General features: G+C 36.3%; 2 protein-coding genes and 1 pseudogene across 6 annotated transcripts; 1 reads left to right on the top strand and 2 right to left on the bottom strand.

Annotated features, from left to right (window-relative positions):
- The first annotated feature begins 441 nt into the window (after positions 1–441).
- LOC111799940 (RAN GTPase-activating protein 2-like) lies at positions 442–3,601 on the top strand. Of its 5 annotated transcripts, none has more exons than XM_023683470.1 (2): positions 442–863; positions 1,529–3,601. In XM_023683470.1, exon 2 carries the CDS (start codon positions 1,555–1,557, stop codon positions 3,202–3,204), a length of 1,650 nt encoding a protein of 549 aa, XP_023539238.1. In that variant the 5' UTR covers positions 442–863; positions 1,529–1,554; the 3' UTR covers positions 3,205–3,601. The 5 variants fall into 5 exon arrangements, with proteins under 5 accessions (XP_023539238.1, XP_023539239.1, XP_023539242.1 ...); XM_023683471.1 differs by lacking the exon at positions 442–863 and adding an exon at positions 870–1,166; XM_023683474.1 differs by lacking the exon at positions 442–863 and adding an exon at positions 896–917.
- Positions 3,501–6,033, bottom strand: LOC111800046 (annotated as a pseudogene).
- Positions 6,034–10,668: 4,635 nt separating this feature from the next.
- Positions 10,669–11,768, bottom strand: LOC111799939 (protein FANTASTIC FOUR 2-like). The gene has a single exon (XM_023683469.1). The coding sequence runs from the start codon at positions 11,679–11,681 to the stop codon at positions 10,701–10,703; it is 981 nt and encodes a 326-aa protein (XP_023539237.1). The 5' UTR covers positions 11,682–11,768; the 3' UTR covers positions 10,669–10,700.
- Between the last annotated feature and the right edge of the window lie 3,412 nt (positions 11,769–15,180).

Raw genomic sequence — 15,180 nt, 5'->3', positions numbered from 1 at the left:
ATTTAATAAATCAAAACTATGTATAAATGTTTACCTTAAAGCAATTTTATTTATGCTTTGATGTGATATGTCTTGACATCGTGTGTTAAATGATTATGAAAATTATTGATACTCAAATCTCATCCAAATTTTATCTATCAAAATATAATTTTCTTATCGGTTGTAAATTATTTAAATATAAGTGTGAGTTATGATTGAAATGCATAGTTTAAAGTGCTAGAATTCATAATTTTGTCAAAAATTCTCATCTTACAATCCATCTCCTTGGGGATCTAGTGTCCTCGTTGACACATCACTCGGTGTCTGGCTCTTATACTATTTGTAATAGCTCAAGCTCGTCTTGTTCAAGTCTTCCCTTTCGGACTTCACTCAAAGATTTTAAAACGCATAGGTTAGGGAGAGGTTTCAACACCTTATAAAACATGTTAAAACATGTTTCGTTCCCTCTCTAACCGACTTTAGATCTCGCCGGGACACTTTAAATGCTTAGGAATCATATTTTTTCCTTCTCCCATAACAAAGAGAGAGTATATTTTTAGATGATTAAAAAGAAAAAGAGCTGAAAGTCGAGGCTTTGAAAGCGAGTTTGCAAAAATGGAAACCTGGCGGAAGGGGCCATCCTCCGCCTGAAACTTCAAATTTGCAAAAACTTCTCTGTTCGGGTTCCGCCAATTGGACGCAAACGCTAGCCCTCCTCGAAACCCCCACCATTGGCCTTCGCCCCAACAATTATAATCACTATTTTACCATTTCCATGTTTCCCTTTTTAACTTTCCCTCTCTTCTAGTTTAGATTTTTTCCTTCTATCCTCTTCTCTCGTCTTCTTCAGTCACTCGCTCACATCCTCCATTCATCTCCAGGAGGTGAACAACACTTTTTTCTCTTCTCTTGTTGCTCTGTTTGCTTTTCATTACAGGGTTTTCTTCATTCCCTCCTTTTGTTGCTTGTTTGCGTTTGTGGGTTTGCCTCCATTTTCTTCCGAACTTCGTTTACAAGTGTTCGAAGCTTTGCTTTGTGTTAGATCCATAATAGTTGTTGCTAATTGGTGTTTTTATCTTCTGGGGTTAATTTTAAGAAAAATGGGCTTTGTTTGTTCTCTGATGTCTCTGATTGTACAAGAGTAAAACATTTCGTTTTCAAGTGTGTTTGACACTTATCGGCTTCTGGTAATGTTTTTTCTTGTCACTCTATCTTGTTGGTGGACTACCCTCTGTTGTTTAGGTTAATACAGAGATAGTTCAGAAGGGAAAAGTTTTAGGCAGAGCTGGATATGGAATTCTTCTTCCAATCTGTATCCTTTTTGTTTCTACTTCTTATTGGACTACAAGAATGGTTGGATGAGTGCATGGTGGAGCTTGGAAATAAGTTTTAGCTCTGTTTCTTTGCTGATATTGTAATATGTTTGGATACTATGGATTTTTTTGGCTCATGGCTTGTGTGTCCTAACTTGTCTCTATTATCTAGTGACTATGATTTTCTTAAGAACTGGACGCTTCTGTTATGTTTATTTCTATTCTATTCACTGTAGGTGGCTGGATTTGAGCACTTCTGATAATGGACTTTGTAAACACAAATTTGGAATGTAGACCATTGTCGATCAAATTGTGGCCTCCTAGTGACAATACCCGGAATATGCTTGTGGAACGGATGACATCTAACCTTACCAGCAAATCCTTTTTCACCCAAAAGTATGGTACTCTAAGTAAGGAAGAGGCCACAGATGAGTCGAAGAGAATTGAAGACATTGCTTTTGCTACAGCTAATCAGAACTATGAAAACCACCCTGATGGTGATGGAAGTGCTGCTGTGCAACTTTATGCCAAGGAGTGTAGCAGGCTTCTTCTCGAGGTTCTTAAGAGGGGTCCTAGAGTCGAGGCAGACAAGGAGGAGGTTGGATCTGATATCACTAGTCCTCCACGTGAAACCTTTTTCGACATCTCGAAAGGTCGACGGGAGTTTATTGAGGCGGAGGAAGCTGAAGAACTACTAAATCCTTTGAAAGAGCCAGGGAATTCTTATACCAAGATATGTCTTAGCAACCGAAGCTTTGGTTTAGAAGCAGCTCGTGTTACTGAGCCCATTCTTGTATCCCTCAAGGATCAGTTAAAAGAAGTGGACCTCTCTGATTTTATTGCAGGAAGAACAGAGTCAGAAGCTCTAGAAGTCATGAAATTGTTCTCAGATGCTTTAGGAGGCAGCGTTTTGAGGTCTCTGAACCTCTCAAACAACGCCTTAGGTGAGAAAGGTGTTAGAGCTTTTGGCTCTCTCCTGAAATCACAGACTTGTTTAGAGGAGCTATACTTGATGAATGATGGCATTTCCAAGGAAGCTGCTCAGGCAGTGTCCGAGTTGATTCCTTCAACGGATAAGCTTAGAGTCCTTCAATTTCATAATAACATGACAGGCGATGAAGGTGCTCTCGCCATCGCTGAAATCGTGAAGTGTTCTCCTCTGTTGGAAGATTTCCGCTGCTCCTCTTCAAGGATAGACTCAGAAGGGGGAGTTGCCTTATGTATAGCACTCGAGACTTGTACCAACTTGAAGAAACTTGATCTTCGAGACAACATGCTCGGAGTGGAAGGTGGATTTGCTCTGAGCAAGTCCCTTGCATACCATGTAGATCTCAAGGAGTTGTATTTGAGCTACCTGAACTTGGAAGATGAAGGTGCAATTGCCATAGCTAATGCACTAAAGGACACAGCTCCTGCACTAGAAGTCTTGGAAATGGCTGGTAATGACATAACAACTGAAGCTGCTTCTGTATTAGCTGCTTGCATAGCTAAAAAATCCCATCTTACCAGCTTGAATCTGGCCGAGAATGAACTGAAGGATGAAGGAACTATCCTGATCAGTAAGGCACTAGAAGGTCACATCAAAATAAAAGAAGTTGATATGAGTACTAACTTAATAAGGCGGGCAGGGGCTCGGGTTTTAGCTCAGACTATGGTTCAGAAGCCTGGTTTTGTGCTGCTGAACATCAATGGAAATTTCATTTCTGATGAAGGCATTGATGAGGTGAAAGATATTTTCAAGAAACATCCGGATATGCTTGGGCCCTTGGATGAAAATGATCCTGAGGGGGTAGATGGCAATGAGGACGAGGACGAGGACGAGGATGAGGACAAGGATCCCGTAGCAGACGAGAACGATGAGGATGAATTGGGATCAAAACTAAAGAACCTTGAAGTTGATCAAGAGACCTAGAGGTTGGTTTAGGCCATTTGCAAGATGTGTCTCTTAAACTTTAGTGTTTGAAGAGGGGAATCTGTTGTTTTAGTTTGGGACTTTTATCTAATTTAAGCAACCAGCATGGTACGTACTAGATGGTCTGTAGCCGTAGGTTTTATTTGGTCTTTGCTTAGGCATTGTGCTGTGTTCGTGTAGACCACTGATGACAGGAACTTTTGCCATGAACCGCATCTCTATATCCCTTGTTTTCATTGCCTCCCTTTTTCAGAGGAATGGATGAAGGATGGATCTTCCTCCCAATTCAGTGGAGATTAGCTTGGAAAGTTTGTTTATATTGATTGGAGTGGATGTTCTATTACCTGTACTTCAAGTTACCATAAAACTTGTTAAAATAAAGCAGATAGTTATGTTCTTTTCCATTTCTTACATTTTGTCGTCTCCATCTCTGTGCTGCATCACGGTACCCTTGTCTCAATTTTTCATCCTTGCGTATTCTTCTTCACTTTCCATTTCATTTCGACTTTGAGTGTCCTTTTGCCACCACTTCCTGCACAACATGAGCAAGCTTTTCTATTTTCCATTTCATTTTGACATATACAGCCTGTGTAAATTACAAAGTATGTACATCAGAATTTAGGTACCATTTAAATTCCCATATGAATGCTTCATGGTGGCCAATGGAGTAAAAGAGACAATTACGTTTGTTCTAACGTTTTTGAGATATTATAGTAGCAACTAACAAATATACTATATTTGATGAGAAAATACCCATTAGATCTCCCAAATACAATATTTGATGTGTATTTAAATCTTGTCCATATTCAGAAGGCCTAGAAAATCACACAAAACATGAATTAAAGCGGCCCAAATTTCCATGACAATTAAAATTACAACACTGAGGGGCAGGACGTACTATCTTTTTAAGCCTTTTGTTACAATAAAAAATGAACCATGGGCGCTAACAATCATGAATCAAGCCATGTGGGAAACCGACTCCAGGCGAGCTCATGAATTTTGCAGTTTCTAACAATCATGGTCTGAAGTTGAACATTCAAATCTAATCTGCTGAAATCTAATTTGACAACTTTGTTTCCGTTCGAATACTAAAATAACTTATAAGCCGTAATAATATATGTCCTCACCTTACTCAGACCAACATCAACTGGTGTTACTCTAGCATCCGGAGCTCTTTCTTTGAGTGTGAGGGTAACACCTAAGTTTAACATGACAAAATGAGGTCTAAAATGTAATGTGCACGAGAAGAAACAGAGTAGCCAAGGATGTCAACATAACGAAGCAGAAGTCATCCAAAGATATAGTAAAAAAGATACACATAATTAAATATTCAATAGACTAAGAAAGGAAAAAAAAAGAAAAAAAAGAAAAAAAAAAGAAGCTTAGGCATTGAGAAAAAGGAAGGAAGCGTAGGAGGAAAAGAAGCTTAGGGATATATAGTCAACTAGAGCATCATGCAACACTGTCGACCAAAAAAATTAAGCTTGGGCACTGGGAACCTTTCTTGATGCTATACCAAGAAGAAAAATTTGTAGGAGAAAGAGATGGACAAAGCTTATGGTAGCTGGAAATGACTGCTGGCAGGAAACCAAGAAATCAAGCAGACACTAGAATTTGGCTTCTTCATTCCTCGGCAGAGTTTTTGCAAACAATAATTTCCTAATAATGCTGTCACAAAGAGAAATCACGAAAGCGGATATGGCTAAAACTGTTTGGAAGAAAAAGGGCCAAAAAAAGTGATGTTCTTGAACTGGACGCTGAACTGAATTGATTCATAGATCTAACATGTTCCCAGTCTTCTTTAAAACACAAGCATCTGATTCACGTGCAGATTATATGAGAATTCAGCCTCATTATATGACAGAATTTAGTAGAAACTTCTAACATTTACCTTCTCGATATATGGACCCCATTCATGCTTGCGCAAATGGTGAGGAGCATCAAGCGGTGGCAACATCCCCTACAACAAATTTACAATGAAAAGAAGATCAGAGGAAAAACAGGAAATGTTACTTCTTGTTGATTAAAGCAACCAATCAATTTAAGGTCGGACCACAAATCTTAGATTGTTGTGCTTTGGGAAAAGAGCTTTTCTCAAGTATTGTGGAGTCTCAAGATACTTCAAGATCTTATAAGAAAAGCAGCGCCACTTTGCTCCTCATCAGAATTGTTCGCTGCCGCAACATCCGAGTCAGTCACCGAACTCCTTTCCACTGTCGAATACCACTACCTGATACGTGCAAAAACTATCTTCCTGAGTTGAACAATTCCAATGAAGCCAATGACTGTCCTAGAAAATTTCAAGTAACGAAATGAGGAAGATGGAGACCTCGTCAATTCGGAATATGGTTGCCGCACGAGCAATTTGACCAGCCAACTATGAAGAAGTTCATACAACATTAGGAGAAAGAAAAGTTGTGCCAATGTCAATCACATCACTTCGTTTGAACGTGGCGAAAATGAATCAAGAGAGCAGAAAAATCAACACAAACTTCGAACCAAAGATATCAAATCATTCAAAGAGAAAACATAACAAATTACAATCTTCCAAGGGACAGGGGAAAGGGGGAGAAACTCGAAAAACACTCGCCTATAAGGGAGAAAATGCATACTCTACTGGCAGTCTCGAGGGATTGAGCGTTGTCGATTATGGAACCGGATACCGCAATGATCACTCTAGGTTTTGAAATCGATCTCCTCCTCTCCCCTTCAATTTCATTCTCGAATTTCCTCTTCTTCTTCTTTTTCCGATGGAAAGCTTCCATTGACAAACTCAGCTTCAATCTGAGCTTCGAAGTCGTCTCTTCCAAGTGCCTCCAATAAGCCCATGGGCCCAGATGGGCTATACAGACTCCACCTATCCCAAGCTTACAAAGCCCATTAAATTACACGACGGCCCATTACATTTTTGGGCTTTCCGATTCACTATTACACACCCAAAATAAGCCCATGGGCCGAGTTGGGCAATACAAGTTAATGGATAATGTTTTTTAAGAATAATAAAATAAGCCCATGGGCCTCCAATAAGCCCATGGGCGCAGTTGGGCTATACAGACTCCACCTATCCCAAGCTTACAAAGCCCAGTAAATTACCCGACGGCCCATTATACTTTTGGGCTTTCCGATTCACTATTCCACAGCCAAAGTAAGCCCATGGGCCCAGTGGGCAATACAAGTTAATGGATAATGTTTTTTTTTTATAAAAAAAGAATAATAAAATATTTATAGTGATATATTAATAAATAAAATTATATTGTTTTACAATTTTCAGTTAGAAAAGGTTATATATGTAATTAGCCTAGACCACAATCAACAATTAAAAAAATAAAAAAATAAAATTATTTTTGAAAAGCATAAATAATTTGCCCATAGAAAAAAACAAAAAAGGTGACGTGACAGCCACTGCTCGACATCTTCCTTTGAAATTGGGGATGATTACAAAATCTAAAAAGGAAAGAAATATCACTACTCCTAATTTTGGGTCAAATATTTTGTTTCGTACAAATAATAATAATAATAATTATTATTATAATTATTGCATAAATCACCCCTAATTTATGGAATTTTCCCTTTTTATAAATAGTACAAATATTGTCTCTTTTGAGTATAAGTTCTCATGAAGGCTTCTCTCTCCAAAAGACTTCGTACCAATAGAGGGAGTATTATTTGATTATAAACACACGATTATTCTCTAAATTAGTCTATGTGGGACTTTCATCATGCAATACACATTAACAATAATTGACTTTTATAACCAATGTCAATGTTACTATGACTTATAAATATTGAATATTTAAATTTTATGAGATTTTAATTATTAATATGAACGGACGAAGAAGTATGAGTAGGTGTTAGCGGAGGGGTGGGGCCCACGAGTGCCCTGCGGCAAGATCGTGAAAATCTTGAGAAATTCCGTTTGTTTCCCGAGAAAATTACAAGCGAATCTACTGCAAAATTTCATCTTCAGATTCATATTATCATTATCATCATTATTTGGTATGCAGTCTTCAAAGATTTCTTGGCAGGCACAAAAAGATTATAAATAAAATAAAGCTTTCTGGATTCTTTTAGAAAGCTACCACACCATCCATCATCCCTTTCCACAATCTTTTTGACCTATTCAATTCTTACCACTTCAATTTTCGAGTGTCCGAGTCGTTATTGGGATCCAATTATATCCGAGAAATATAAGAAAGTAATAAGAGAGGTACATAGATCAATCTACCGTATCGGTCGTACTCTCGAATTTGAAATGAAAAGAGGAGCTATGCTTCCTAACACACGACACAAAATAGGATCACTTAAAATCATAATAGTATACACAAAAATGTTACAATAAACAAATGAGCGTCTAATTCCCATTACAACAAGAGTCTATTAGTGCAAGTTAGCTAAACACCGTGATTAATGAGCGAGTAGCTACACCTCTCGCCCAGTGGAAAGTACTGAGTCACGTCTCTCCCCTTCCGAATGAAAGAGTGGGGCACGTGTTTTTCTCTCCTCTCTCACCCCATATTTTTGAGTTTGATCAAAGATTTCTAATTATGTTCAAGACAGGTTCTCGAGTAGATATTGTCCTCGGGCTCTTTTTTTTCTTTTTTCTTTCTGGGTTTCCCCCTAAAAACGAGTACGTTGGAGAGAGGTTTCCACATCCTATTCGTTTACCTCTCCAACTGACGTAGAATTTCACAAAATAACATTCTCGATCCTTTCTTCTTCAATTCAAATAATAGTCTATATCTAATGCAACATGGATTTAAGCGTACGTTAAATCATAAAAAGAAATTAAGTAATGGAACTCACTTTTTTAATGGTTTGAACCGAACGTCATACGAAACGTAACATCCAAGTACTTAACAACCAAGCAAAACAAAAACTCAAGAACAAAAAGAAGAGGAAAAGAAAAAATCCAAACTTTTTAAATTTTTTTTGTCAATTAATTCTAAAAAATATCCAACACCAAATCAAAGCAACTCCTTTTTTGTTTCTTCTTTTCATATCATGCCTCTCAAGCTTTTTCCCTTATGAATTATTATACACGTGGAGCAGTCTTATTGGCTCCACGCTCTCCCTGTTGATTAGGTCAAATAAAATGGGCTTTGGGTGGGATTGCAATTGACGGAAACTTTCGGGGTAATGGAGTTTTTTTTTAAGCTAAACGACATCGTTTTCTTGGTTTGCCTTTCTACGTGGCATCCCCCAGCTGCTTTTGTTTTGGTTTCGCCTTTTTTGGTTAAATATATTTCTATTTTAATTATTTTACGTAACAAATTGCATGCATCAATTTCCTTCTTTATAATATAAACTTTGGTTCATCATATAATTCATCAAAAACGTCACATATTTCTTAGGTCATAAATTTAATATATGGTTTTTTATAATCAAATCAAATTCGACACGTGCTTTGACCATACACAAGTGGATCTAGAAACCTTCGTTACGAAGCATTTTAATTTCTTATATACTTATCCGTAGTAGGAAGTTGTCACAACCTAGAGTGGGTTTGCTTTCTAGTTAGCCAAAGTTCGCCTTTTTACAAAATGATTAAAGGGGGAGAGCGTCAAGACAGACGGTATCAAAGAGAACAAACGTCATCAATTTTGGAGCGATCTTATTAGTAGTTAGGAAGGGGAAGGAGTCTAATTCTGTAACAGCAGCCGGCTCAGACCTAGCAAGATGATGGTCGTGCACAAGACCACTTCGATGTTGAGTCGGGGGATGCGAACTGACCCTAAAGACCTTCTGCACTATCTTAAGAAAGTCGAAAAACTTCCATTATAAGATCGTGACGCGACCCAGAGTAGCAATCGCGTCCGATTGAAGAGAAAAAGTTAGCAAAGGGGTTTTTTTGGTTAGAAATTAGCTACTCGGAGCTTTTTATATTTAAACAGTGATTGTGACATATTTTTAAGAGGAGACCATTTTTTTTTCCTAATTTCGAAACCAATCTTATCCGTATCTTTAAATTTTTTTATTGAAATGAATTATTGTGTTGGTTGTCATTTTCAAAATATGTTTCAATTTCGGTAACTAAAAAATGCGAGAAATTAAATAGTTTTTATAGTTTAGAAGGTTATAATTCTATCCAATTATAGAATTTTATCAAAATATAGGGATCAAATTATAATTTTCTCAAAATTATTGGATAAAATTTACAATTTAACAATTTTTTTTGCAATATAATATATGTTATTATCAATCGATATCAAGTATCTTTATCGAACGGTTTACATCATTCACTTAGTCATACATACACACAAATTTATATTTATCATATTTGACGATAATTTTGTTTTATATAATAAGATAAATCTACTATTTATATATTTTTTCCATTTATGTTTTAATTAAAAAAAAAGAGTAAAAATAAAAATCCAACCTCGGATTACGTTGATCCTCGAACGTACGACGCTATTGATATTGACCCCAAAAAAAGAAATGGTAGGTACGACTAGTACGTGGACATACGACCACCATTCTCGAACGGAACCTAGAAAACAAAAGAAGATATTAACTTTTACATACGTAATTACAGACAGCTATATTAATATCGCTATACATAGATGTGTAGACATCGATAGGGATGGAGCGGGAGAGGATGTGCGCGCGGGTGAGCGTTGTGGGAGGGGGTAGGGTATTGAAAGGCAGAAGGAGCTCCACCTCGGTGAGAGGAAAGGGCATGTGGTGTGTAAGGGCACCGTACTCCAAGTTGCACTTTTGGTCGTTGTTGTTAGAAAGGATGGGTATATAATGCATGTGCCCTTTAATTCCCCGCTATCATTTTTACATCCCTCACATCCCTATCTGGCGTCCCACACGCTGAGACAGATAGGGCCACTTAATATTGCGTTTAAAAGTTGGATTAGTCCAGATGGTTGCAGTACCCTAACTCGAGACCTATTGATTCTTGTTTCACACTGACACACATCTACTTGCATCCCTCAATCTGTACGGCTCTGTCCTTCCTTTTTCCGCCTTGCCCTAATACTTTGGGTCCGACCCAGTATCCGCGCCGGCACACCTAATCGATATGGGATCTTACAATTCACCCCCTTGTGGACCCCAACATCCTTACTGTCATTTGTAACATCCCAAGCCCAAGCTAATACATATTGTCTTCTTTAGGTCTTCCTCTTAACGCTTTTAAAACGCGTCGATTTTCACACATTTGTAAGGAATGCTTCGTTTTCCTCTCCAACCGATGTGAGATCTTACAATCCACTCCCCTTGGAGACCCAACGTCCTCGCTCGCACACTCGAAAAGCTATATTGTAATACGAGAGGGTAATTGAAATAAGAAATAGGAACAGAAGTAGAGACGAAGACTAAAAGGCTACTCGGTTCATGTCGGAGATCTTTAATTGTATGTTTGGGTGTAACTTGTAATTTAATTAATTAATGTGTTGGAAATGGATTATTAAAAGGATTGCACAAAGAGAGAGTTGGAGAAGGATTAAATAAGAATGATCCAAAAATTAAAAATCATTAATTTTTAATTAAGAAGTACAGACCCAAATGGAGAGGGCCTCCCGAGTAAATAATAACATTTCGGTATGGTTTTTATTTTCGTCAATATTATGATTTTTACCCCCCTGTTTGCCCTTGCATGGCATCATCTCAAGTTTTTTTATTTCCATTTCCGCCCCTCTGAGATTTCCATTTTCTTCCACTTTCCTCCTCGTATTTTCCTCATAATTACTTTTCTCGCCCACCGCTTCAACGTCGTCGTTTGGTGTGTTAATTTCAACTCCCTTTTCCGTACTTTCTTCATTGGAGTCAGCCTTGGGAGTACTACTACTTTTCAAAATGCTCAGTCGAAGGCGGCCCTGGCTTCGTTCGGCATGGAAATACGAGAGCCTCGACGGAGCCTTCACCGCCTGCATTATCAACCTTCCGTCTTCGCGATACGACCGTACTCGAATCGAATCCTCGCCGGCGATTGTGGTTAGAGGCGGTGGAAATAGTTTCTTGTTACCTTGATTATCCGATTTCACTCGCTTCCTCGTCGAAGATCGCTCGATTTTCAGATCGGAGAAAACAGCGTTCTCCTCGAGGAAATCCGCTCCAGTCTCGTTGCCTAAATTTTCAGTACAGAGCGCTAAGCTCTTATCGCTCAGAGTAGAACGAGAGCGCTTGACGAGCGGATGAACGTAGGCGGATTCTAATTCCTTGGTCGCCATTGGCGATTTGGCTTCCTGGCGGACGACGTCGTCGGATTTCTTCGGAGCATCGGAAGGAGGAAGAGGAAGAGGAAGAACAGAGTTAGTAGCGTTGTGGTAATTAGAAAGAATGTGATTAACATCGTCGCATTGATTTAGGGATTTGGAAGAATCGAGATCGAGAAAACAGGATTTGAAAGCGACGAATTCAAAAGGCGGAGGGATTTGAGATTTGAATTTGATGTGAGGCCAGGTAGTCTCGATGAATTGAGAGTCTACACATGGTTGAAGGCTCCGATGACAGACCATTGTCGCCATTGGAGAGTGGAGGTTTGAATTTGGGGATTTCAGAGAGAGAGAGAGAGGGAAAGAGAAGAAGATGGATAAGCAAGAAGGTGAATGGTGAATGGTGAAGAGTGAAGGGTGAAGGATGGGTATTTGTAGTCCAAAAAAGTGTCAGGGGAGGTAGTGAGGAGTGAGGTAGAGTGGTGGGGGCCTATTCGTTCCACTTAAATTATACAACCTCAATTTGCCCAAACACTACCTTACAATACTATTGTTCTAAACCTCATCCTTTCATCGGTATTCCACATGACTATGTTATCTACTTATCTTGAATTACTTATAACAGAAGGAAGGAAACCGACACAGGTAGAGAACACCTAGAGGCCTGAGAAAACTCTCTCTAAGCAACTCGGCAAAATGGTGCCTCCTCACAAAGGCGGTCGCAATGACTAGGCTTGAACGACTATTTACCAAAAACACAGGTCTCTGCAAAATCTTAAGACTATGTATGGAGTTGACGCCTACCTAGTTGGTGACCTGATGGCAAGAGAGTTGGTGACCAAAGCCCTAGTGAACGGTGGTTGTAACTATATGACAGTCTTAAGGTAGTGAAATTCCTTATCGGGTAAGTTTCAACCTGCACGAAGGACGTAACGATTTGGACACTTTCTATTGAACTTTAAATCTCCTATAAATAAATCATCTAGAACGGAAATGCACATTGTTTTTATGGATAGTAATTTTTTTAATCTGATAATAAGATTTTTTAAGATAATAAAATTTGAAATTATAATTTTATTGACTTGAGCCTTAATTTCTTTTTTTTTTTAAAGAAAATTGTGAAATTTATATATTTTATTTGTCAGATTCTTTTTTCAGAAGAATATAAATATATATTTTGCTTGTCCTGATATTCGAGGAAAAACAAAATTCTTTTTATGTGTTTGGAATGTTTTTTTGTGTTTTATTATTATTATTATTATTTTCTGTTTGTTTGATTTTGTGGTTATATATTTGGAATTATAAAATATTTATTAATTATATCTTGGTTGACTTTTTGAGTTATTTTATTAAAAATATTTTAAAAAACTATTATTTATTTAAATATTTTAGATACACTTTAGAATTTAGGCTAAAGTTTAGCTATCATTTAGAAGGAGAGAAAACAATCAAATAACGAGAATGACATCAATACAGTGTTTTCGAAATCTGGAATACTAAATTAAAGTCATATACAAGAACGTCCATATAATTTAGAGAAAAAGATGGAATCTTATCCGGTTGTTTATTTCAATATCTTGTTTTTATATTTTCCCGTATATATTAAAAACCTCGAAAAAAAAAAACAAAACGATAAGATTAGAATGTCATCCACTCACAAAACCCGTCCTCCTAGTCATTCCGGAGTCGATTGTTAGTTGAAATTTCCTTGTGGAGGAGGGGGAAAATAATTTTAGGGTTGTTTGTGGAATAAATAAAAATAAATATGTGGGCATAAAAATGTTGGAGAAAAAAGGGCATATTGGTCCAAAATTTATCAGCTTTATTTTCCTCATAAACTTCCAAAGGAAAAAGAACAAAAAACAGGAAACAAAAAGATTCTCCCAAATATTTGTTGATAGTGATTTTCCTTAATTCTCCTTTGCATTTATTTAGATTTTATCCCAAATAAATATTTTTAAAAATATATTAATTTATTTTTAATAATAATGTGTATGATTCATATGCCTTTAAGGAGTCAACACCACACAAAATGTCAGCCCACTCCCTTTGAATTTCTATTAATAATTCCCTAAATATTCATTATTTTTATTTGCTTCCTTTTAAAAAAAAAAAAATTAAAACTTTTTTTTTTTAATGAAAATAAAAATATTTATTACTCGTATATCTAAAGGAATAGTTTTTTATGTACGAACTTTTATTATTCGATGTGATGTAATATTCTAAAACGAATTATAAAACACAACCTATGACGAAAAGATGTTTTGAAAATGTCAGAATTTAAATCGTCCTATGTTATATTCTTTGATTTGGTCGAATTTGGAAAAGATATTGGATTCCTTATTTAGATATTGAATTTGAATTTCCGTTCTTAAAATTACTTTGTAGATTGGTAATGATTTTACGGTCGTAGGGAAATATAATATAGGGTATAAAATCGTACGGATTAGTATAATGTGTAAAGCATATATTTTGATGGAAGAGGGGAATCAATGTGTGAGATACTCTCAAAGCTGTCATTTTTTTATTGGAGCCTTGTTCGAAATATGAACTAAATATTTCAGTGGTTCAGAGAGGTTCAAAAAATTTGATTAATCTAATCCAATGCGTACATTTTGGGTTGGGTTATGAACTTACTTAGGTTGGGTTCGGTTCAAATAAATAAATAATTGATTTAAAATTAATAAAACGTGAAAGGAAATAAAAGAACAGAAAATAGGGAATTTTTTTCCGACAGTCGGTCAAGGAAAAAAACCACATGTCGGAAGTGGGTTGTGCGTCAGCTGGTCTAATTGTATTATAACCACCGGTTCCAGACAGGCTCCGCACCACCACCGCTGATTACACCCACCAACTTGGTCAAATATTGGCTCCTAAAATGCTATATGCACCCACTTCCTTTTTTTTCTCTTTTTTTAATTAATTAATTAATTAATTAAATTAATTTCCCCAATTTCCTCTTGCTTTTTTTAAAGCGAATAATAATAATTTTTATTATTAATTGGACAATTTTGAATGCTTTTAATCGAGGAATGTTAGTGATGTATTGTGACTTTAAATTCTTTTATATTTAAACTTCATGAGATTTTAATTTAATTAAAAAAAAATATAGGATTGAGTTAGGTCGAATTGTAAACTCTATTCAGGTTGTTCGGGTCATCAATCTAACCATCCAAAATTAGTCCATAAGATTTTTTTTAACCCAATCGAACCGGGTCCACCTCTAACATTTAATAGCTACATGACCTCGTGAAAAATAATTATTTAAATTTGATTTAAAAGTGTGATTTTTTGGAAATAAAAATTTTATAATTAAAAAAGAAGTAATTAATTAGTGAAAAAAATTGCATAAAATACCAAAAAATGAGATTTGGAAAGCTTAATTTTATGGTTAGCATGAGACCGTACACGTAAAGCTCTGGCATTTGATTCTTTCCACGATCCCACGTTAACAATTTTTTTTAATATTTATATATAAATAAATAAAAAAAAAGTTAATTAAAATTTAAAATTGTGAGAATTATTTAGAGGTCAAAGGAACAAGACAATGAGAATGATGTCACAATTTTTAATAATAAAAAATTATTATTATTGACATTAATTTGGATTTGATAGAAGGATGGTGGAAAATGACGCAACAGTTGAAAATGTGGCGATAAAAGGTATTAATTAAGCTATAATTAATATTAATTTTTGGTTAATGCTTAATGACTTAATGTCTTTTAAAGATTAAGGGAAGATTTTCATAAAAACAGACATATTTTTGTATTATTTAATGTTGTAACATGTCGCAATTTCATTGGTCGATTTG

This window comes from Cucurbita pepo, chromosome LG08, assembly GCF_002806865.2.
Source record: "Cucurbita pepo subsp. pepo cultivar mu-cu-16 chromosome LG08, ASM280686v2, whole genome shotgun sequence".
NCBI lineage: Eukaryota > Viridiplantae > Streptophyta > Magnoliopsida > Cucurbitales > Cucurbitaceae > Cucurbita > Cucurbita pepo.
This window is presented reverse-complemented; position numbering and strand designations above follow the sequence as displayed.

Excerpts from the sequence above, each read along its gene's own strand:
- LOC111799939 (XM_023683469.1), bottom strand. The coding sequence starts at position 11,681 with ATGGCGACAATGGTCTGTCATCGGAGCCTTCAACCATGTGTAGACTCT.
- LOC111799940 (XM_023683470.1), top strand. The coding sequence starts at position 1,555 with ATGGACTTTGTAAACACAAATTTGGAATGTAGACCATTGTCGATCAAA.